The 23,823-nt window shown below is 43.0% G+C and overlaps 2 protein-coding genes across 2 annotated transcripts in view; one reads left to right on the forward strand and one right to left on the reverse strand.

The window, feature by feature from the left end:
• Positions 1-2,060: 2,060 nt before the first annotated feature.
• On the forward strand, positions 2,061-16,337 carry LOC143136864 (liprin-alpha-2-like). Its single transcript, XM_076297538.1, has 9 exons — positions 2,061-2,090; positions 4,951-4,983; positions 5,939-6,114; positions 6,724-6,821; positions 9,331-9,506; positions 9,827-9,895; positions 11,549-11,705; positions 13,752-13,839; positions 14,931-16,337. The coding sequence occupies exons 1-8, from the start codon at positions 2,061-2,063 to the stop codon at positions 13,808-13,810; spliced, it is 798 nt and encodes a 265-aa protein (XP_076153653.1). The 3' UTR covers positions 13,811-13,839; positions 14,931-16,337.
• Positions 16,338-16,382: 45 nt separating this feature from the next.
• Positions 16,383-23,823, reverse strand: part of LOC143136179 (acyl-CoA synthetase short-chain family member 3, mitochondrial-like) — a 46,202-nt gene continuing 38,761 nt past the window's right edge. Inside the window, exons 10-16 of the mRNA XM_076296731.1 lie at positions 22,280-22,375; positions 21,916-21,979; positions 20,444-20,525; positions 19,214-19,336; positions 18,849-18,948; positions 18,350-18,525; positions 16,383-18,179 (exon numbers count right to left, since the gene is read on the reverse strand). Of these exons, the coding sequence (XP_076152846.1) occupies positions 18,096-18,179; positions 18,350-18,525; positions 18,849-18,948; positions 19,214-19,336; positions 20,444-20,525; positions 21,916-21,979; positions 22,280-22,375 (725 nt within the window). The 3' untranslated portion in view covers positions 16,383-18,095. The remainder of the gene's footprint in view (positions 18,180-18,349; positions 18,526-18,848; positions 18,949-19,213; positions 19,337-20,443; positions 20,526-21,915; positions 21,980-22,279; positions 22,376-23,823) is intronic.

The raw sequence follows: 23,823 nt of genomic DNA on the forward strand, positions 1-23,823 counted from the left end.
ACACACAGTGCACACACTTTAGCCAATGACACAGTTAAATGACACCATGCAGCTGGAGTACATTAGTAGCGATGGAAAGGGTACATGCCCTTGTTAAACACAATCACTGACCAGCACTGGCCAACGATGAGCCAGTGTGCACAAGACACCTCTTCACTGATCGGGGTAATGTAACGTGTGTGTGTGTGTGTGTGTGTGTGTGTGTCGGTCGGCGTGTGTAAGTGTACTGTCTGTTTGACATGCCTCTCTACAGAAGGGACACCAGGATGTGTGCTGATCCCATAGTCATTTCCACAGGGTTCACAGCTCCCCCATGAAATATTCATAAGGGCCAAACTGGCCACTGGACTGGATTAGACCCACACAAGCTCATATAAAAAAGAGTGTGTCAGTGTGTATGTCTGTGCTTGTGTATGTGTGCGCATGCATGTGAGAGAGAATGAGTGAGTTTGTGCATGTGTGTGTATGTACAGTATGTATGTATGAGAGACAGTGTGAGTGTGTGCATATGTGTATGTATGAGAGAGACAGAGTGTGTGTGTGTGTGTGTGTGTGTGTGTGTGTGCAGCCAGCAGGTCCAGGCAGGCCAGGGTAAATGTATCTATTATCAGAAGCAGATAGATTGTTCAGCAGAGTGGACATGCATTAGTCAGACTACGGTCCGCTCCTCCCTGAGAGAGATAGCATACGGCCTCTAACACCCTCTTCATATGGAACTAACACCCCCTCTTATCAGTCTACAGTTCTACCATATGAGCATCTTCATAGCGGCGTATCTTATACAGAGATCTTAGGGAATATTCTGCAAGTCATTTACCAGACCAGTGACACATGGATCCAGGATATTGTACTCCATATGCAGTGACATTGACTTAGAAGGACTAAAATGGTATGGAAAATTACAAGTATGTTAACTGTAGTATAAACAACTAATACTTATAATAATAACAATAATATATATATAATATATATATACAGCCAAGACATTATTATTATTATCATTACTGTCATTCTTACATGTTTTTTCTTACATATTTTTCCAGTTTTTTGTAATCATTTTGTAATCCCATAGTTCAGACATAGTCACCTGACCATGACATGCATATACAACTGTGGTTCTACTTCCTCCATATGACCATAAATCTGCACATGTACTGCATAGGCTTCTTTCTCTCTCTCTCTCTCTCTCTCTCTGTCCCTCTCTCTCTCTCTTTCTCTCTCTCTGGGGGGGGGTGTGGGTGTGTGTGTATGTGTGCAAATGACTCAGCACATTTGTTACATTGCAGGAGATGTGCAATATCCATGGCAACCTAAACCTGGACTGTTGCCCATGGCATTTAATACCTTGCCAGGTAATGTTGCAGAAAAGAACCCAATGACCAAGGACACAAACACACACACACATAGACATACACACACACAAACTGACCTAAATAAAACAAATTACAGTCATTGCGGGTCATGGGAGATCAGATAGACCATTAAAATGGTGTGTCCATTAAGATGTTTGTGTGTGTGTTTGGGCTTGTCTGTATGTGTGTGTGCACCATCTTCTTTGTGTGTGTATGTATGGGAATGCTGTCTTCTTGTGCATTGTGATTGTGTGTGTGTGTGTGTGTGTGTGTGTGTGTGTGTGTGTGTGTGTGTAGACCATTAAATGGTGTGTCCGTTAAGATGTTTGTGTGTGGTGTTTGGGCTTGTCTGTATGTGTGTGTGCACCATCTTCTTTGTGTGTGTATGTATGGGAATGCTGTCTTCCTTGTGCATTGTGATTGTGTGTGTGTGTGTGTGTGTGTGTGTGTGTGTGTGTGTGTGTGTGTGTGTGTGTGTGTGTGTGTCTTGGCTGTACTGTGTTGCTGTGCTGTGCTGTGCTTCATTGGCCCGTGACCCTGGTGGGGCGGGGCTTGCTCGTCATCTGACTGTGATGCTGTAACACTATTGGCTTACAGTGGTGCTGCTCTTCTTCTTTAACACTGCTTGCCCCTCCTGACGGACGGCTTCTTTCTCCAATGGGAATGCCCTCTTAGCCGTCAGGCAATGTTTGGGTGACCCACGAGGAAATGGAGACCCTTGCTGCGCCTTCCAAAACGGTCAGTCACTCCCTCTCTTTCTTCCTTCCTCTACACACACTTCTCCACTGTTCCCTCCCTCTCTTCCAAGTCTTCCCCCACTTGCACACTCCTCTTGTGTCTGCGTCAGTGTGTGTGCACACAACACATAGGAATGCATGCTGTCTGTGTGTTTAGAGCTAGTGGAGTGTGTCTGTCCCAGTGGCCTAAAGCCCCATTCACATATAGAACAGAATATGTGAATATAGTGCTGTATATTATGAAGTGCTACTTTGGAAGTAACTGCCGATCTCCAAAAGAACACTTTGCATGTATTGCTTCTGAAGTAAAATATTGTTTTGAGATCAGCGGTAAGTCCCGAAGTTACCAGGGTAAACCAGTAACCTCAGAAATCAGAAGTCTCAGAAAGTCATTCGGCAAAGTTAACACAGGTAACAGACCATAAGTGAATCGCCAGCAATGTGAATACAGCTTAACTGTCACCACCAGATATAGCAATAGTTATAACCAAAGATTCTAGAGCGGAGCAAGATAGATCAGTTACGTCATAGGCATGAAGTACGCTCTGAGCCATTTTGGTAAGCTCAGCACAACATTTCATATACAGTTCTAATTCTATGAGCCCACCTGAACAGCTGTTTTTAACATTGCCAGCTGTTTTTTTTTTATTTCTTTTTTTTACTCGGTAATGAACTGCAAGAACAGTGTGAAAGGCCCGATTTATCTTTTTCTAAGTTTACACTGAATAAGGAGAGGTAAATAGGCCTATTATTTAGACAGAGATACCCTAATGTAACTATAGCACTGGTAAAGATCACATCAATTCCCATTGAGAGACTGTATACTGATAAACTAGCTAGCAGGCAAACTAACTTAGCTAACGGTATATTATCACCATTTTCTTTTTTCTACCTGTAGGCTCAGTTCTAGAATCTTTGGTTATAACAATGTTGTAACAAAAAGGCTATTTCTATTGTGTACAAATACAGTGGTGGTCTGCAGAGAAGCAAAAACGCTATCCAGCAAGTGGCTCTAGTTGACATTAGTGGCTGTAGGTAGTAATAGCACTCAGAATGGACCTAAAGTGACTGGACAGCTCTGCCTCAGTTACATGCTGATTTGGGTTTGTGTGATTAGTAAACAGCCCCAGTCTTACTAGTACACCATATTTTTGTAGTTGCATTGTATCTAAAGAAATTGTGGTCTATGTGAGTAAGAAGGGAGAAGAGTGAGTTAGGGAAACAGGTGGCTTACACTCAATTCAAAAGACAAAGATAAGAAGACCTGATAGGAGACTTATCAGACCATGGCTGCCATTTACAAACAGAAAGAAAAGAAAATCACATCACATTTTTCTAAAAAAAGAAAACACTTGTGGCCTTGTGCTCGTCTCTCCATCTCTTAATCTCTTGGCAGTGTCGTGGCAGGTAGATAAAGCCGTACAGGAAAGGAAAGAGATGTTATCCTTCCGTCTCCTGAGTGGAAGGCATTGCCCTTTTCTTTTTTCTTCTTTTCTCTCCACTCAGAGCCTTTCTTGTACCTGACACACAAAAAAAAACTCTAAATTCACATTCTGCTCCAAATGTTTCAAAAGAGGAGGGTGGTAGAAATTGGCATGATTGGCACTGTTATGAAGTCGTGCTATTTTTGACGACAACGGCATTGTCCCATAGATCAGGGTGGTAGAGGTCGGTAAGATTGGAGCTGTTATAAAGCCGTGCTATTTTTGACAACAACGCCATTGTATGGAAAAATGGGGGCAAAAACTGGCATTAGTGTAGTAGAAGCCCCCCACCCCCCTGTGCCCAGCCTTCACCCCCACCCCCACCACTGCCCCTCAGTCTACCCCAAACACCATGTAATTGGTCAGCAGAGGGCAAGGGTGGCACGGATAACCTCATCACGCCCACCGGTGCTCCCACACACCCTGTGTCTCATGCCCCCTGAGCACGGAGACGAACGAACCCAGCTGGGCTTCAGCTGGCCCCAATTTCATATAAAAAATAATGAAATAAAACAAATAAATAAAGCGCTGTCAGCACAGCACTTTAACTGTAGATTCATGCTCTCGTAAACAATATAGCCCAGGCCTCTGGAATTAGCTTCAGGTGGAGAAGAGAATGCTTTTGAAGGGCTGTGGAAGCCATTTAATGGCTATGTTCATGTCCACACCAACCACAGAGACCTCTGCTATATTAAAGATATGGAGAAGACTACCGGTACTTTAGGGCATGCATAGTCTCTGTTGTCTATGTCTCTGGGGACTCTGTTGGAGTCATTGTCAGTGATACCTTTTAAAAAATGTATGTCCACTATGTGTCAGCATGTTGTAGTGAGTATCACTGTTGGTTTCAGTCTGAGTATTTGTACTCACAGTGTCTGCCTGCTTTGAGTGTTTGATATGGTATTTATTTGAAAGCAGTGTGCAAATATCTCTAGTGTAGAAAAGTGTTGTATTGTACTGTATATTTGTATAAAGGGCCTTTGTGTGTGTATATATATATATGTGTGTGTGTGTGTGTGTGTGTGTGTGCGTGTGTGTGTGTGTGCATTTTGTAATTGTTGTAGTTTCTCTGTGATTAAGTATATTGGATGAGGCCCCAGCCGTGGCGCTGGCGTACTGGGGCACCTGCACCGTACGCCGGCGACCCGGGTTCGATTCCTGCCACCGTGGTCCCTTCCGGATCCCACCCCGACTCTCTCTCCCAGTTACTTCCTGTCACTCTTCACTATCCTGTCGCATTAAAGGCATAAAAGCCCAAAAAAATATACTTAAAAAAAAAAAAAAAAGTATATTGGATGAGAAGTGTTCTAGTTCAGTCACAGTCTTTTCTCACATGAATAATGGAAAACTCCTCTCTCCTCTCGGTTGCACTCACAGAAGTCGGACTCAGAGGAAGGGAGCTGGTCACAGGTAAGCGGTGTGGCAACATCTGTTTTTGTTGTGTGTCTATGTCTGTCTCTCTGTGTGTATGCATGTGTGGGTGTGGGGGGCATGGGGGAGTTGTGTTGTGTGCGTGGGTGTTTGTGTTGTGAGTGTGTGTGTGTGTGTGTGTGTGTGTGTGTGTCTGGTATGGTATGGTGTGTTGTTCTTGTCCAGTGTCCTCCTATGGGACAGGCAAAATGGTCAGACCAAGACAGGGCAGACAGATGTAGACTAGAGGCAGACACACAGCTACACACACACACAATCACACAGCTAAACACAGCTACACACAATCACACAGCTACAGCTGCTGCTCTCTATGCACGAGTGACCAGTGGCTCGTCCCCTAGCACATCTCACTGCCTGGGCAGTGCACCACGTCAGATCTGTCTGACATCTCCTACTTTTAGAGTGGAGATGATACTTTGACACTGTTAAACTGACTGTCAAAAAACAGGCTAAAAACATTGCCCTTTTAGCAATTAGGCTGCAGATGTGGATTTAGGGGTGCAGAGCGCTAATGAACTGTGCAAATAAAGTAATTATAGTGATGTTATAGGATTACTACTCAAATATTTTTGAGTAGTAATCCTACAGTCACTATAAAACACTATAGGAATCTTACAGTAAAATATGTATATCATAGCAATACTACAAACACTAACAACTAAATGCAGCCTTTTTGTAATGTGAGATGCAGGCTACTACAGAAGTACTATAAGACTGTATTATAGGAATATGTATTATAGATGAGAAGAATATTATATAGGTAGTACGGAACATCAATAGCCTGGGTTAACCCAGACAAATCCGTGAGTGCATTTGAGAATCGATCTGGTGTTAGCCAGAGTAGAACATCAAAGAAATATTACACAATACTAGATATCTATGTAGTCTTTTTTTGTTGTTGTTGTTAAGCCTGTGCTGCTGTTTCTCCTGACAGACGTTAGCGTACGGAGACATGAACCACGAGTGGATCGGGAACGAGTGGCTGCCCAGCCTGGGGCTGCCCCAGTACCGCAGCTACTTCATGGAGTGTCTGGTGGACGCGCGCATGCTGGACCACCTCACCAAGAAGGACCTGCGGGTGCACCTGAAGATGGTCGACAGCTTTCACAGGTAGGGAGGTGCTGCTGCTGCTGCTGGTGTTCTGTTTACTGCAGCACATGGGGTGAAAATAGGCCAATACTGCCACCTGCAGGCCACACTCAGACTCAGCAGGCTTGACTGGATAAAGCAGGGAAATGCCATGGAATTTTAAATCATATTTTCCAGGCCTGAAAAAGTCATGGAAATCAGTTCATTCAGTAAAAGTGTTTCAAAAGTCATGAAATTATCTGTGTCACTTGTGGTAGGTTTTGTGTTATTGGACTCTTGAATAATGTTTCATAAAGCAAATTCCTGTAGCATGAAACAGTTAGAAACTAGAAACAGGAAACTAGACTTTTAGAGAAGGATTCAGAAAGGTTGTTATTTGATTTTCATTCATTAATTAGGCCCAATCTGTGGAGTAAAGTACACAATGTTGTGTACTTGTAGGTTGTGAAAAGGAATGTTTCATTAAAAGTCATGGAACATTTTGGAAATGAATTCAGCAAGCATGTGTGGGAGCCATGGTAAAAGATGTGACTAGATAGGATACAGAATCGGCTTAATTACTGTTGAGAGCTGGTGCTCAGTGGACAGTGGAGTATGGCGGACATCATGACTGTTTGGGTGTCCTTGCAGGACGAGTCTTCAGTACGGGATCATGGGTCTGAAGAAGCTGAACTACGACCGGAAGGAGCTGGAGAGGCGCAGGGAGCACAGCCAGCATGAGATGAGAGGTAAACAGAGATAAGGGCAGATCATCCCCCGGAGACAAGAAATACTATTTTCTGATTGGCTGATAGGTAAGGGATAACGGCCGCCGAGGTGTCCTGTTATACGGAATTAATGGACGAGGGCGAGGGGCAAAAACTCCCCGACGCGCAGCGGACTTGCCTCCGCCCAAGTCCATTAATTCCGTATAACTGGACACACCTCGAAGGCCGTTATCCCGCTTATCACCCGCTTGCCACTGTAAACACTGTAAACACGCGGTTCTGTTTAAAAAGAAGCTCACTAGTTCAGCTTGTTGTACAACTTTAGCATGGACAGTTAGCTTGTTTACAGTTGATTCCATTGTTGGGAAGCCTGCAACCAAAAGATTCTAGAGCGCTGCAACCGTCGTCCTACTATGGTTGTTATAGTTACCATTCATAATAGGGGTGTAACGGTACACAGAAGTCACGGTTCGGTTCATACCTCGGTTCGGACATCACGGTTCGGTACGAGTTCGGTACAATGGAGGGAAAAGCAAAACAAAAATGCAGAAAGCATTTTTTTTGTGCATGTCTCAGGCTGTACCACCTAGTGTCATACAGTCTCTTCCCTGAGCTATCTGCAACAGCCTGAAGTGTGTAAGATGTAGGGTAAACAGTACAATAAGTACCCAGACTCCATCTGTAACTTGTAAACAAAATAAGACAATCAGCTCTAAAACTGAAAATAGGCCTAGAGCATCTCTTATTTCTGAAAGTGCAAATTACATAGAAAAATGATTTTTAAAAATCCACTTAAGCAAGACCTTCAACATCTGTGTTTAGTTGTATATGGAAGGGTCTACAATTTGCCTCACTATTTTTTTTATTGTGTGTAAAGTAATAATCTAGCCTACTAACTGTGAAAATATCACACTATTTTGCCTTTTTAAAAAAAACGAAATTGCTCCTTTCATTTCATAAACAGACTAGGCCTACAACTAGAAGTCACGTGACTTTGCCCTTTGACGTTAACTCACCTTAGCATGGTTTGTTTATTAGCCTGGTTAGCGTTGTCACTTTATTTTACTGTCTATGCACTTAACACTACCTCATGTGAGAAGTTACAAGTTACCCCAACATAAAGGTAATTACCACGCGATTTACATAGCTTTCTGTCATTACGAAATCATTTAATTTAAGCCATAGGTTTTGGCCCTATTTGTATGTGTATCCAAAGGCTGCTGAAGCGCAGGGGAAGTTTTTTCCCCTCGTTTCAGTGATTGGTAGCCTACATCATCTGGGTGATGGCTTCGAATATGTGTAGCATTTTTTCCACTCACATACCCAACAACTGCTGAACAACGCCGACACACAGTTTCATCTTATCCACCACTCTTTCGCCTGTACTAACGTTACTGTAACTGAAGTTCTCAAACTTGCGATCTTAAATAGACCAGCGGATCCTCTAACTCTTGTGGGTCTAACCTTAGTGCTGCTAATGACTGACGGACTCGACCGACGACCTGACAAAAAAAGCATAGGCGCCAATCAGAGCTTCAGAGCTAAGGCAAGGCTACAGATTAGCGTTAGGTGTCGCTAAAGAACTCCCGTAATTGCGCATGACATTAATTAATCCGCACACGAGTTTTATGTATTTTTATACCGTGTATTCTCCGTGTAAATTCATGCACCGAACCGTGACGCCCGTACCGTTTCGGTTCAATACGAATACATGAACCGTTACACCCCTAATTCATAAGCGTTGATATGGAACGGTGTCCTGTTATTCAGAATTAAAGGCCACCCGCCAGCCAATCAGAAAAGAGTATTTCTTCTCTCCGGGTGATAAGGGGCTATAACGCCTATGAAGTAGATCTGGTTAAAATGTTTAAACACAGTTCCATAACAAGGCTCTTTTGAATGGTATCTATAACAACCATAGTAAACAAGGAGGCAAAGAACTCCATGACTGACTGTAATCCGAGACTTCAGGACTGGACTCAGGAGGCCAGGAGGGGCCGGCAGAGGTCCATCAGGGCAGAGAGTGGAACTACACTTTCCCAAGGGCTGCAATCATGCAACAATCAATTGATTAATCGATTAGTTGTCAACAATGTATTACTATTTTGGGAATCAACTAATCGGATCCAGTGATTTTTAAGGGGAAAAAAACAAAAATTCTCTGAATCCAGCTTGTTCAAATTCAGGTGAATATCTTTGTAGATAAAACATAATTTTGGTGCATGAGTGCATCATTTTGGGCTTTGGGAAAGACTCATTTATTTATTTATTTTTCATTTCAGATTTTATAGACCAAATAACTGATTGATTAATCAAGAAAATAATCAGTAGTCACAGCCCTGCTCTATATGATATATTTGTCCAGTTGGCTAAATCAATGCCTTTAATAATGTGTATTCCTGTTGTAAACAACACTGTACAATCTCACTCAAAATGCTTCATTTTCTGATAACTGTGTGTATGTGTCTCTCTCTCTCTCTCTCTCTCTCTCTCTTCCTCTTTCTCTCTCTGCGTGTGTGTGTGTGTGCAGATGTGCTGGTGTGGAGCAACGAGAGGGTGATCCGTTGGGTCCAGAGCATCGGGCTGAGGGACTACGCCAACATCCTCTTAGAGAGCGGTGTCCACGGAGGCCTCGTCGCCCTCGACGACAACTTTGACTACAGCAGTCTGGCACTGCTCCTCCAGATCCCCAACCAAAATACTCAGGTGGGAAGAATACACCAACTACTACACACAAAATACACCAACCATACACTACACTACACACAGAATACACCATCCATACACTAACCTACACACAGAATACACCAACCATACACTACACACAGAATATACCATCCATACACTACCCTTTACACACAATACACTACCCATACACTATCTTATACCCACAATACACTACCCATACACTATCCAACACAGAATACACTTGATTACAGTACCGTAATCACCTCCTCATTAGTAATACACATGTTCAGCATTATACAGTTGTATGTGACGAAAAAGATGATTGGTTGGTTCCACAGGCACGTCAGATTCTGGAGAGAGAGTACAACAACCTGCTTGCACTGGGAACAGAGAGACGGCTGGACGAGGTGAGAACCTGTGACCTGTCAATCATCACCCTCCTGGCTGAGTGCAGTCGGGGTCACTAGGACCTCATTTACAGTACATCTGTTTTTAGGATGTGTCTTGGGGGATCAGATGGTCAGTGGTCAGCTCTACATAACCCATCACCAAAGACGCATTGTGATCCAATCACTCAAAACCACGCAGTTAACCACATGCTGTATCTTTTGTAGTGTAGACGCTGCATGCCTTCTGATGCATGCAACATGTTCTGATGCGGACAATGGGAGTTGAATGTGAAATTGACAATAGCGGAATCTAAACACAATTGCTCTGCAACATCTCTGGCTGTACACCTTGAATACCTGTGTCTCAGCTGACCGCTTGTGATCAGATCACCCAGGACACGTTCTAAAAACAAAATCTATCTTCCCTGTATCTAGTGTATCTTGTCTGTCTCACCAGGCAAAGGTATTGTCTTTAAAATAGACCTTTCACAAATCCTTTGGGCCCTAATTTTAATGAAGCGCAAAGTGCAAAGCCACTCAATAGGCAAAGTGTTTTGTGCTTGAACTAAAGTAATTTTGTGGCATGTAGGAGCATTGAGTTGATCCACCGATGTCTGTGCTTTGGATCTCGCCCATAGTATTTTGTCTCATTATTAAATTAGATTTAGATAGATTTTAGACTTTGCACTTTGTCTGTCATTTAAATTAAATGTCTCTCAAATGTTTTAAGTGTTCCAAATAGCTTGAGACTGACCGCCTACAGTAGATATACACAGTAATGAGACGGTGTGCAACATGTCTGTGGTCGTTGATGTGAGTTTTAGTGTGACATTCCTCTCTCTCTCAGGATGCATTATGCATTCCTCAACACCATTTCCTTTTCTTCTCCCGCTTACATCTCCTTCTGTTTGTCTTCTGTCATCAACTTTTTTTCCATCTTCATCAGTTGCTTTTTCTCTGTACATCGTTTCTCTCCATTGTGCATCTTTTTCCTCGCCTACATTGTCACCATCTCTTTGCATCTCCTGTGCCAACATCTCAGATGCCGCCTGTGTCTCCCTCCCTCGTTCTCCCTCCCTCGTTCTCCCTCCCTCCCTCTCTCTCTGTCACTCTCACTCTACTTTTTAGTTCTCATTCGTCTCATGTCTGTCTCGTCCCTTCTCCCCAACTCTCCAGACAGTTCTTGCTCACCTTGACGCCTCTGTCTCTCCCCCTCTGTCTGTCAAATCCAGCCCTTTTCTCACCTTACTTTTGTCTCTCTCCTTCACTGCCTCTCTAGCACTCCTCAAAAATGGGCCGTGTGGCTATGTTTAGATACAGGTCATGTATGTATGAGGCTCATCAACAAAACCATTAACGACTCTTGGAAAAGTGGAGATATGGACCTATATGATTTTTTTTTTTTAGATTTAGGGATTTTTTTTAAAGTTTGAAAAACTGTATTTCAAACTCTCTCCCTCGGACGTCCGGTGATGTCATGCTGAAGGCAGCAGCCTAAAAGTTGAGCTCCGTCTTTAATATCCTAACAAACTAGTGAAAACTTGGCAAAACAACGCGTACATTTACAATGGCAACATCCTCCAGAAGCAAGGGTCCAAGTAAACAAAACTCGCCCTCCTTCCCCCTTACTTTCTCTTTACCTGTTTCTCTTTCTGTCTCCCTCTTTTGGACGGTGATGACCAGGACTACCGCGGAGCGTCGTGGCGGAGGCAGTTCCCTCCGCGAGACATCCACGGCATCAGCATGATGCCTGGCTCGGCCGAGACGCTGCCCGCCGGCTTCCGCCTCACCACCACCTCTGGACACTCTCGCAGGATGCCCCCCGAAGGTGAGCGCTGGTACTGCACTGGGTTTCCACCGCCACTGCCTGCTCTGAGTGGATCAGGGTGGAAGCTGCAGACACACACACACACACAAACTCACACTCTCGTTCTCGCCGACACATCAACACGCTCCCACACTCTCACATACGGACAAACTCTTTCAGAAAGAATCATGTAAATGCAAATTTAGGCTAGTCATATTCCCATTATGTTAAGATTACATCAGAATGATTCAGTCAACCAAAGTGAATCACAATATTGGAGAACTCACCACACACACACACACACCTGCGCTGGAGCATTCTGACCGTGTTTCTGTTGTTCTCTCTGGCTTGGGGCTGCGGCCGGGCAGTTCTGTATGAGGTGCTGGACGACAGTCCAGACGACATGTATCTGGACTGGTTTCAAGGTCAGGTATACCCAGGACCCTTTGGCCCACATGTGGCGTTCACTCCCCCCAGACCCCCTCTCCCTTTGCCCCCCCCCCCACCCTCCCAAATCTTTGCAGATCCCCTCTCCCTCTGTCGTCTCTCTTCCTTCTCTCTCTCTCTCTCTCTCTCTCTCTCTCTCTCTCTCTCTCCAGTCTTTCTGTGAGGGTTTAAATCCCTCCCGTCAGCTTTCCCTTTCATCCATCTTGGAGATCTGGAAGAACTTGTTATGTGTATGAGCAATATGGCCACGTGTTTGCTGAGCCATTTGACTGGTTTGTGGAAAAGTTCGGCCATATTGCTTTCTGATCTTCAAGAAGGGAAAGAGAAGTGGGCGGAGGCCAGTTTAGAAGATCAAAAAGCTTCAGACTCCTTGTGAGAGATGATGACGTTCGTTCAAAGGACACACACTTAGCAGTAGCAGCAGCACCCAAGGCACTTTTGATGTACATCTTCAATAGTGCACCAAGCTGGGTGGCGATAACTACACATAGACATAAAGTGTTGATTATGGAATTTTATTCAGCTGAGGTGCTAGCTAAGGCAATCACGGCTATTAGCTAGCTATTTCTAGATAAACTCACATAAATATCTTTACACCGTCTCTGTTCTACCTGCCCCCTTTTGCCGTTAAAAGAGAACTCTGGCTATAACCTTGCTTTCTTTAGAACCCTTTAGAACATCTGTCCCAGGGGCCAGTGTGGGTTCTAGTACTGCCTTGAGCTTGCATCCGAGAACCAGCATCTCCAGGTTCCTCCCCTGCGGCTCAAGGTTCCAATACGGCCCACCCTCGGTTCCGACTCCGAGTTCAGGTTCTGGCCAGTGTTCTCCTTTAACTGTACTACTGCCCACCCCCCCTCCGTGTTCTTGGACTGTTCTTGTCCCCGTGCCTCTATCTATTACTCTCTTTACCACTGTCTCTCTCTATCACACTCTCTTTGTCACTCTCTATACATCTCTCTCTTTCTCTATCACTCTCTATACATCTCTCTCTTTATACATCTCTCTTTCTCTCTATCACTCTCTATACATCTCTCTCTTTATACATCTCTCTTTCTCTCTATCACTCTCTATACATCTCTCTCTCTCTCTGTTGGTGCTGTTCTGGAGATTAACACCTGACCGCTGGAGGTCCCACTCACTCCACACTGGGCCCTGGCTAAGGGGCTGCAGAGTGAGCGTGTCTTGGCTTTGCTAGATGGGTGGCATTTTTGACTAACCATTTGTGGTGTGTATGTATGTATGTATGTATGTATGTATGTATGTATGTATGTATGTACTGTACGTATGTATGTACTGTATGTGTGTGTATTGTGTGTGTTGTGAGAGTAAGCATGTGAATGGTTAATATGAAAAAATACTGTATGTTTGTATGTGTGTGTATATGTGTGTGTGCATACATGTGTATGTGCTATGGCGGTAAGTAAAAGAGAGAATGTGTGTACGGATGTGTGTGTGTGTGTGTGTGTGTGTTAAAACAGCATATGAATGGTGAAGCATACATATAGAAATGATAAAAATGCCAATTTGTATGTGCACATATTGTACCTCAGAGTCCAGTCCACATAGGGGATGTCTGTATACACACTGACTGACTGACTCTGTGTCTGTCGCCCCCTACAGTCGGCCCTTCAGCAGTGCAGCGGCTGGATAGCTCCACTGTGAGGACCTACTCCTGCTGAAACTCTGGACCACAGAGGGACTCCAAGTTGTGAGTGAAAATATCTTTTCTCTCTCTCTCTCTCACACACACACACTCTCTTTCTACCCCCCCCCCTCTCTCTGCACGGTTAGTGAGAACGATAGGTGTGTTTATCTCTTTCATATGACCATATTCCATCAAAATGAATTAGGAGATGATACCAAAAGTATTTGCTCATTTAAGAATACCTCATACGAGTAGTAAATTGTTATATACTTTTCCATAGCTTTACATTTTCCTGCAAGATCACACTAAGATGTTGTATCTTACAAAACCTTACATTGTTATAAACATATAGAAGTAGAACAATCATCACATTTACACAGATGAACAGGTGAAATATTAATATTTCATCTATTCATCTATCAGATGAATATATTAAATATTAGCTATAGCAAAAAAGAAAGTCAAATGAAAGCAGTTAATCAGCAGCTCTCTCTCCTTCTCTGATGAAAGTGAGTTTCTCAAGTCACGCCAGTCTCCATTAAAAGTACTGATGAAGCTGTAGCACTGACTCAGACGGTCATGCCAGGCCTGCACCCATCTGGTCTGCTCAGGAGCCGTTTTCAGCCGAGACACCCGAGGGACGCAGCTCTGATGAGATCCCTTTCATCTCCCGCCAGCATCGTTGGGTTACATATGTTTCGGCCAGATTAGCATGCCAATGTGTAGCCGCTAAGAGCTCAGCTTCATATGGTTCTTTGACCGAGTTGCATATGCTTCAGTGAATTAGCCTGCTGCACTTGTATGGGGTTCCATACATATGCTAATGTGAATCAGATAGCAGCAGCTTACATAATAGGCTAGTGCATAAACTCATGGCATATGTACTCGTGATCTCAGGTTAAAGACTGACCTCAATCTTAATGTAATGTTACACAATCAAACAAGCATAGATTACCAAACGTGAAATCAGTTATGTCATGTGTACAGACATGTAGAGAAATGAGCAGGAAATTCTGAGTTGGTCAGCTAGAAGCTTCTAGAAGTGAATCCAGTCCACATAGAATGACTCATTTGCTGTACGCACACTTACTATACATACTATAAATGTGTTCTAAATTCTTTTGTTTGATGGTTTGTTTTCATTTGGTTGGTAGGTTCGAACCTTCAACGTGAAGTCTCACCTCGATGCCAATGGCCAGGCCAACCAGCCAAGAGAGACAAAATTAAATTCTGATTTATGTGACGCACTGCCAAGAAGCACCCTCTTTCTTCACAGAGAGGACCGCATTTGGGGGATGGGAGGGCTCTGAAGAGGAGGAGGGGGGCAGCTAGTCCCCTTACCCACCTCCAACCCCATCCTGCACTTACAAGCCAAGTCCACCCTCCAGGGCACCCGACGCTGGTGCTGATCAATTGACCTGCAGGCCATCCTGGTCGCCGTTTCTACCTTTTACATGTACCATATCTTGTTGAGCATATGTACTGTGTATTTCTTCTACAGGAGATGTGTAGGGTATCTGTAAATTAATATAAATATGCTGTTTTTTAATATAAATATACATATAAATATATATATATACACACACACGTCTATATGAAAAAGAAAGAAAAAATGATAAAACATACTCAGAGTTTGTGCAAATAACGTTCCTAATGTTATGGCTTCGAAGAACAGAGAGAAGAAAAAAAAAATATGCTGCTCTTTCAATGTTTCTCCTGTCCCAGATCAAGATCATTTTGTAAAATGTGCTTTGTTTTTTATTTGAGTTCTCTCCCCTTCCCTAACCCACCCCATCTAGTCCTTAAGAGTAAATTAGAACCTGGAGACAGACTCTTCACTAGAACCGGTCACTCTACTCTCTGTCCAATCTCTATGAACACTTGTACAGTTCCTCCTATTGTGTCTGAGGCAAACCCAAATTTGTTGAGAACCAGGATCCAGGTCCTGCAGGGCCCTAGAACCGGATATTTGAAGAAAAGACCACAGCGGAGGAACCAGGGCTGATATACAAGCCCTTCGGTACCCTAAGACCACAAGCAACCAGAACAAGAAACACACAAAACCCGGACTCACCATATTTTAGAGAGAATATCTACACGTCTACAGCAAGTCACCTTCAACTGTAAACAAACTCCTAGACCACCAGGCCCTCGCTGTACTGGAGTTCAACCTGCCAAAACTCAACTGGAGCCGACAGAAAGGACCTATCTTTTTTATTTAAAAAAAAATAAAATAAAAAATGGACAGACTGCTTAGCTCATAGTCAACGTAGAATGTGTAATAATCAAGAAGAAAAAAAGATGTTTGAAAAAAAAAAAATACGTCAAAGTCCAGATCCAGATTTTAAAGACATAAAAAAAACCTGTTGCTTGCTGTGACTAACTTAAGTGTAAATGTTGACTCTTTGGTTTCTGTAGGAGTCGCCAGGGGTCCCCCGTCTTTTACAATCCCCCTTCCCGTCTTTCTGGTTTTTGAGTTCCACCCTTGAGTGCAGCTTGGCCCTGGCCTTACATAGCCTTGTTCTGCACGAACAGAGAAAAGAAAAACAAACAAAAAAGAAATACAAAACGTTTTATTTTGTGTCCATTTTTTTTTTATTTATTACTGATTGTATTTTGGTCAAAACTATGTGGTGATCAAACTGAATTTTCTTTGTCAATAAAAAGTAATGTCGATTAAATGGATGTCTGTTTTAAAAAAAAATACTGTTCCCCTAACAACATTGCAGAAACAAACCTCTTTGTGCAAAGCAGCTGTCAATACAAAACTAATGGTAGTATTTGATAAACATTAATATTAAAAAATAATCGCTGTTTTCATAATTCTGCCATGACAAACATATTTCATCAAAAAGGGCTTAAAGTTCCAAGGCAATGTGCCTGAAATCAGGCTGTTTAAGATTTGAAAATAGATACTTCCAGCACAGAAATTGTCCTTGTTTTAAGCCCTGTGTACAAGGTCCCTACAAGGCTTCACTACATTTGCATTCCTTTACTTCTGCTGGCTTAAATTCGAAACAATGATACAAATGTAAACATTCTCAACATCGGCCTTCTTGATATATTATGGCAGGAGCGTGCGTATGTGCGTGGGAATGAGATTGCTGTATTAATCATACAGTTGTACTGTAGTATTGAATACGACACCATGAAATTAGGGCTATCAATCGATTAAAAAACTTAATCTAATTAATTACATACTCTGTGATTAATTAATCTAAATTACTCGCACAAATCCATTTCTGCTATGAACACATCTTAAAAAGAAGTTTGGGAGATGAGTGAATCAATGAACAGTCAAGCCAACATTATAGAGTTTAACGTGTCTCTCTTTTATTACAATTTTCTCTTTGGGTCAGACATCAGCATAGTGCCTGGTGTCAGATTTTTAACATGATAAATGCAAATGACTGAAGTTACCACTCAATGTCAATGACATGTGCAAACGTGTAGATTTGTATTCACATAATTACTAGGTTGTTGCCTTTTATATCCAGTAGGTGGCAGTCCAGGATAAGAAATAGCAGTTCAAGAAAATAAACTGGGACGCATTTCCCAAAACCATAGTTGCTAACTAAGTAAGCAACTTTGTTGGTTGCAATGCAATTTCCCATTGCCAACCAACTAAGTTGCTAACAGGTTAGCAACTACGGTTTTGGGAAAAGCACCCCAGAATAGTAGGAACAAAAAAATTAAAGCAGCATAGCCTACAAGTGCAAACGGTGTGAAGTTATTGGAATGGAAATAAATGTAACCACCTTCTACATACTTTTGAAGACATTTTGTTTCAAGTGTGCAATGTAGTCAATTTATTAAGGGACTTTGTCGGTTAATTAGTTAGTCGGTCATAGGGTAGGTTCAGCAAAACGTTAGCAGTTAACTTTGACAAGGCTGGCGGCTAGCATTATTATCATGTGTGCTAACTCGTAGGCCTAACTCCGGATTGTTTTGCATTGAGGTACTACTTTAGACTTGACAAACTCCTATGGTAGGCAAATAGTAGATTGATGCTTCTGTCAATAGTATTGGTCTGGGTGTTCTTTTTAAAACATTGGCCTAGGCTAAATGTTTCATTCAAAGCAGTGCTTTCTCGTCTGCCTCCTTCAGTCACGATAGCCAGACTGCACAGGGTCAAATGTCACTATGAAATGCGATTAATCAGCGTTACATTTTTTACCGCGTTATTTTAACGGCATTATTTTGACAGCCCTACATGAAATGTTTGTGCAATCTGTAGGAAGTGTCTGTGTGCATTAAGAAAAGAATGATGTGGTGTCTTGGACGGCTTGCTCGTTTATGGGCCTTTGTGAGTGTGTGTGTCACTGTCCGTGTCTGAGCTGACTCTCTTGCACGACCATCTCAATGTTCTTGTACACACCAGGGTCCTCTATGGTCGGAGTGATCTGTGCAAAGAATAAGACACAGACATCACATCATAACCATCTTTATCACGGTGCATCAACACATCCCTTTCAACTGAGACTACTCATGATGTGGAGCCTGAGGTTAGTTTCAGTATGTGTGTGTGTGAGTGTGTATGTGTGTGTTTTAACAGTACAGTGGGAGAGGATACCTTATATGGCTTTCCATTGACAAGGTTGGCCAGAGAGGAGCGGGGAATCTTTCCTGAGCGGGTCTTGGGCAAACCCTTCACAAACAGAATTTTCCTGAAGGCAGCCACTGGCCCAATCGTCTCACGGACCAGACTCACAATCTCCTTCGCAACCTCTTCCTGGCTCTTCTGACACTCTAGAAAGCACACACACACAAACACAAAAATAAATACACACACACACACATACACAAATGCATCCACATCTATACAAAAGCCTTCACACAAGGAGGGATAGAAAATACACATGCACTTATGTGTAGATGTGGATGTATTTGTATATGTGTATCTTTGTGTGTGTGTGTGAGTGTCTGAAAAGGATAAACATTTATGTTGTATCTTGGCCAAACATAAACAGGGTCAGTGTTTGCATGACAGATCTGCTGCTGCACATGTAGTGTAAACACTGGCAGTGTGGTGAGATGAGTGGTTCTAAGAGGTCGGTTCTAAGAGATCTTACCATTACGCAGCACACACAGAGCTAATGGAACATGGCCCTTCAGGGAGTCCTCAAGCCCCACCACCGCACAGTCCCCTATCCCAGCATGCAACAGCACTGACTAGAACACAAAGACACACACACACAGACATTGAATTGTCTTCTGTCAAGGAAGATCAGTGCTGTGCTGAATCAAAAATGATATTAATGTTAGCAGCACAAAGACAAACAGAACTGAAAATGAATTGACATTATGTCCATGTCACTTAAACTTAAAATCTCCAATTTGTACCATCAGTCACATGCTGGATTCACCCAAAATGAAATGAAAAGAGAGAAAGAGGACTTCATCATCATCACAGCAGTTGCTGGGACCATTGACTGACCTCTTCCAGCGCCCCAGCAGACAACCTGTGTCCTGCGACATTGATGACATCATCAGACCGCGACATGATGTACAGAAAGCCCTCCTCGTCCACAAAGCCTGCATCCATGGTGTCATAATAACCCTTCACACAGTAGAGGGGAAAAAAGGAAGACAGAAGCAGAGCAGAGACACCGTGTTCAGACCAAAGGCTGTAGCAGTGTGGGTCATTTACCACTAGATGGCAGTGTAAAACCTTAAACAATACTTTCCACACCAAAGTAAAGCCGGTTCTTTTATTTTCTCACTGAAGCATTCCACTAATCACTGAATGATGACCAACAATTATGAAATAAGGCCCTAGTGAGAATAGACCCCAGCAGTGGCTAGATCCTTTACCAGCACCACAATCACCAGTGCCATATTGCTTTTATACAACAGCTACTTACAACAAATCAAGTTTAAAGACACCAAATATTTTTTTTTCATTCATTCTTCTTCCTTCTTCCTGCACCCCAAAGAATAGATGCAATCTAGTCATGGTGTCTACTGTTGCCAAGGAACGAAAAATTTCACTCTGCAGCCAAGTTGATTGAGAGAGGCTACATGTGCACAATGATTTGCATACTCCTTTGTCCTCACATTACATGTTCATCTTAACATTCTACTCCATTGCTCATTCAATTACTGTCAAATGTGAAATTGCTGCTCTCTCACTTTGAACGAATGGACCGTTTACAGCTAGTCATCACTCTGCACTTTTGCATTGAATTGTCCGATGCAAAGTGGGTATGTCCTGAGACAGCGCAATATCACCACTCATGATGACTCATGGAATGCCTCTCACCCAATCAGAAATGAATAAATAGTTTGACCTAACAGCTGTATAAACATTAAAGTGACGTGACTTCCAAATCATCTACTTAACAGGGCTGACACTTTTTTTCAGATGTTGACAGGAAAGCCACTGCTGTAGTCAAACATGCTAGTAACACATGACATTATGATACACAGACTCACTGAAAATGTATGATTTTCAGCACAAGCAGCTCAAGCGATATTGACATGTGTCAGTCTTAGGGCCCCCTATAATCGGAATTTCACAAAATTTGGTGTGCACTCCAAGAATGTTGTAAAATGATTGTCTGTTTCAAGTTTTGTGTCGACCATTACATCACAAGATATTGGCAGTAAAGTCAATGCGGGCCACGCATTAAAATTTGATTGACATGAGGCTGATTGAGAGACGTACCGGAAACTTGGTAAAGTAAAGCTTCCGGAACAAATCGACATTCTGCCATAGAGTCAGTGCTGCCCCCGGAGGCAGTGGGAGTCTAATATGAAGGGAAGAGAGGGAGATGTAAAAGAGGGAGAGACAAGAGGGTAAGTGTTTGTAACTTTGTTCATTTCCCTTGGACAGTTAAAAGTGTGTTTGACATCAGGCTCCCTCTTTGCCATTCGCCTAGTCAGTGCCTGAAGCCTGCAGATAAGTTTGTCAATTGCCATTATTTAGAGGAACTGAGGCCATGTGATTTCCTCTCTACAGATAATGATGCTTTCTGTGCAGTCAATTAGTGATGAATTCAGAGACTCTCACAGTAGTCTTTGGGAGCAAAGGTTCAGTTGTATAACGCCGGGAAACAATGGGTGGTGTGGGATATTGATTCATAAAAGCCCCATCAAATCTGTTGACAGGGAGAGAACTGACCAGGCCTCTTAGCAGGCAGACAGCGATGAATGAAGCAACACTGCCAGCACAGTGATGAATAAAACAACAGCGTTGCCCCTCAGTAAACATAATGAGTTTCTGTGTTTGAACTGCCTGGGGAAAAGTGAAATCCAGCATCACTTATAATGATAAAAAAAATAATCGTAAACCAAACGTAAAACAAACCAGCATCAATTATGCAGCGCGGCCCTCTTGACATACCCTCAAGCCTCAACAGCACAAGCTTAAAAATGAATCGAGCAAAATTAAAAGACGAAAAAAAGGCAGAGAGAAAGAAGAAAAAGAAAAAAAGAAAAGTGGAAGGAGGAGAGATAGAGGCTCTCATGAGAGTTGGAGGCCATTAGAGCTCCATTACGCGTTCACCTCAGACAGTAGAGGTTAAGTTCCTCCGTCGAGCTCTAGGGAAACTCCACGCGGGCCTATTTGTTCCCAGATAAAAGGCTTCTTAGCAGCTCTCTCCTCTGGCCCACACAACGCAAATCCGGCCCCAGTGGATGAAGGTTTCAGTGACAAGAGATAGGAACCAGAAGGGAGAGAGAGAGAGAGAGAAAGAGGGAGAGAAAGACAATGAAAGAGAGAAAAAACCGAGGAGACGGAGAGAGACTTTGCTGGTTCAAACGCTATCAGATCAAAGAAATATAATGGACTGTGGGGCCAGTTTCAAGCCCTGTTTAACTGTCACCCAATTAAGCTTCCTCTATTGTTCTGAAACATATTGCCTGATAGGAGGACAAAAAGCATTATGGGGACCCACAGTGATCCTGCCATAGCTAGGAGGGAGAGTATATGGAGACTGGTGTTCACTGGGAAGAAGCTTAGAACTAGCAGTCAGCTGTAGAGAATAGGTAGCAAACAAGGCTGAAGACAGAGAGAGAATCTGGCTGTTTCTTTCAGATTTGAATTCTGCTAGTTCAGTCGTTTGTGACTGTATGTTATGATGGGGATGTGGGAGAGACAGATAGACAGACAGAAATATATCCGAAGAAGAGACTTACTTTACTACTATATTACCCAGAGTCCTGGGTTCCACTTCCTGCATGTCATCATCGATCACTGTGACTAAAAGAGAGATAGTGACAGGCAGAGAGGGAGGAGCAAGAGAGAAAGGGGGAGAGGGAGAGAGAGAGATGGAGGAAAAGAGAAACATGAAAATGAGACAAGTAGAGAAAAAGGGGGAGTCAACAGAAAGGAGAGAAATGTGTTTACATCTTTCACATTCATTTATCATTTTATGCAACAAAAAAAAAATTATATACATATATACATATTCAACCTCTGCAAGAAGGATTGCATTTGTGTGTGTGTGTGTGTGTGTGTATGTGTATGTGTGTGTGTGTGTGTGTGTGTGCGCTCACTCACCATTGTATCCAGGCACTGACTTGCCTGCTTGACCAGCAGGCGGTGAGACTGAGCCTCCCAGACCGATGCAGGAGGCAGTGATAGCTGATCCACTCTCTAACACACACACACACACACAAAATTATGTTAAATTCCTTACACACACACAAGGATATACAAACACACACACACACACACACTAATGTTAAACACTGTACACACAGACACACACACACACACACACACACACACACACACACACACACACACACACACACACACAGGTACCACACACAGGCTCAGTACTGGGGATGATCTCCAATGCAATGATACAGCAGTGCAATTCAGAGCAAAATCCATTATTCATGTCTGTACACAATCCCCGGTTCAATCTAAATCAGTGACGAGCCAATGAAATCTGATTGGGTTAGCCTGCATTAGAGGCTTGTCCTGATTACAAAACCTAACCCACATTTCAGAGCTCTCGCTAACACACACACACACACACACACACAAATACACCAAGACACACACATATACACAGATGTATACACATAGATGCAAGCGCACACACACAAACACACACACACACACAGACGCTGAGGGTATCTGCTGCTAACCCATATTACAAGGAGAGAGAGTGGTGACTGCTCCTCTGGGTTCTCTGACTCATACGTCCCTACCCACCACTGCTCTATTTTACTCATCAGGGCTGACAGCCCACATAGACAGACACACACACAGACACACACACACACACACACACACACACACACACACACACACACACACACACACAGTTTTGTATGCACACATGAAGACATACAGACACACCATGAAGCACATAGCACATGTCAAAATAGTCATCAAGATCTGATATACACCAGAGGGTAGAGATAGGAAGTGTTTTGTTTGTCAACATGGAGGTCCTAGCCTGCCAGAGTGCTTTAAACCTCTCCGGCCAATCTCACTCCCAAATACACAGCACAATACACGGACAAGTTCCCTTCAGTTAGAGAATTTCCAGAAGCTTTTGCTAGCAACACTGAGGCCCTTTGATCTGTGTGCACAGAGCCCAGAACAGACAGCGCCGCTCTTTGATTACGATTGACTGAGCCGTGTTGTAAGCTGCTGTTTGCTCTGCAAACTTACACCTGCAACTGCATTTCATTAGTGTTACTGCTCCAAACAGAAATCTCTGCTTCACTTCGTGCTGCTGTGCCAAACAACGGCCTTTGGCTGTTGTAAAATTACTATAACCTAGTATAGGCCTGCAGTTCCATTCTCAAATGGATATATTCATGTCGGGACATGTTGTGTTTCATTAATGGATGTCCTTCCCATCCTTGTCACTCAATCTTGCTCTCCTTCTCCCACGAGCTCCATCCCACGAGCTCCATCGGCTCCCTGCCGATCACAATGCAGGTATTTGCTGGTGGAATAGACCACTGTTTGTGCAGACAATTGTTGAGATATTTTCCATGTTCCATGTCTATGTCCTTGGTGTAATTCTTTTGTATACAGGGCAGGTCTTTGCAAATGCTTCTGTAAATTAAATGCATTAT

The sequence above is a fragment of the Alosa pseudoharengus genome, unplaced genomic scaffold (genome assembly GCF_046254945.1).
Source record: "Alosa pseudoharengus isolate Yale_2024_CS ecotype anadromous, Long Island Sound unplaced genomic scaffold, YU_APseudo_1.1 YU_APseudo_1.1_scf_20, whole genome shotgun sequence".
Classification (NCBI taxonomy): domain Eukaryota; kingdom Metazoa; phylum Chordata; class Actinopteri; order Clupeiformes; family Clupeidae; genus Alosa; species Alosa pseudoharengus.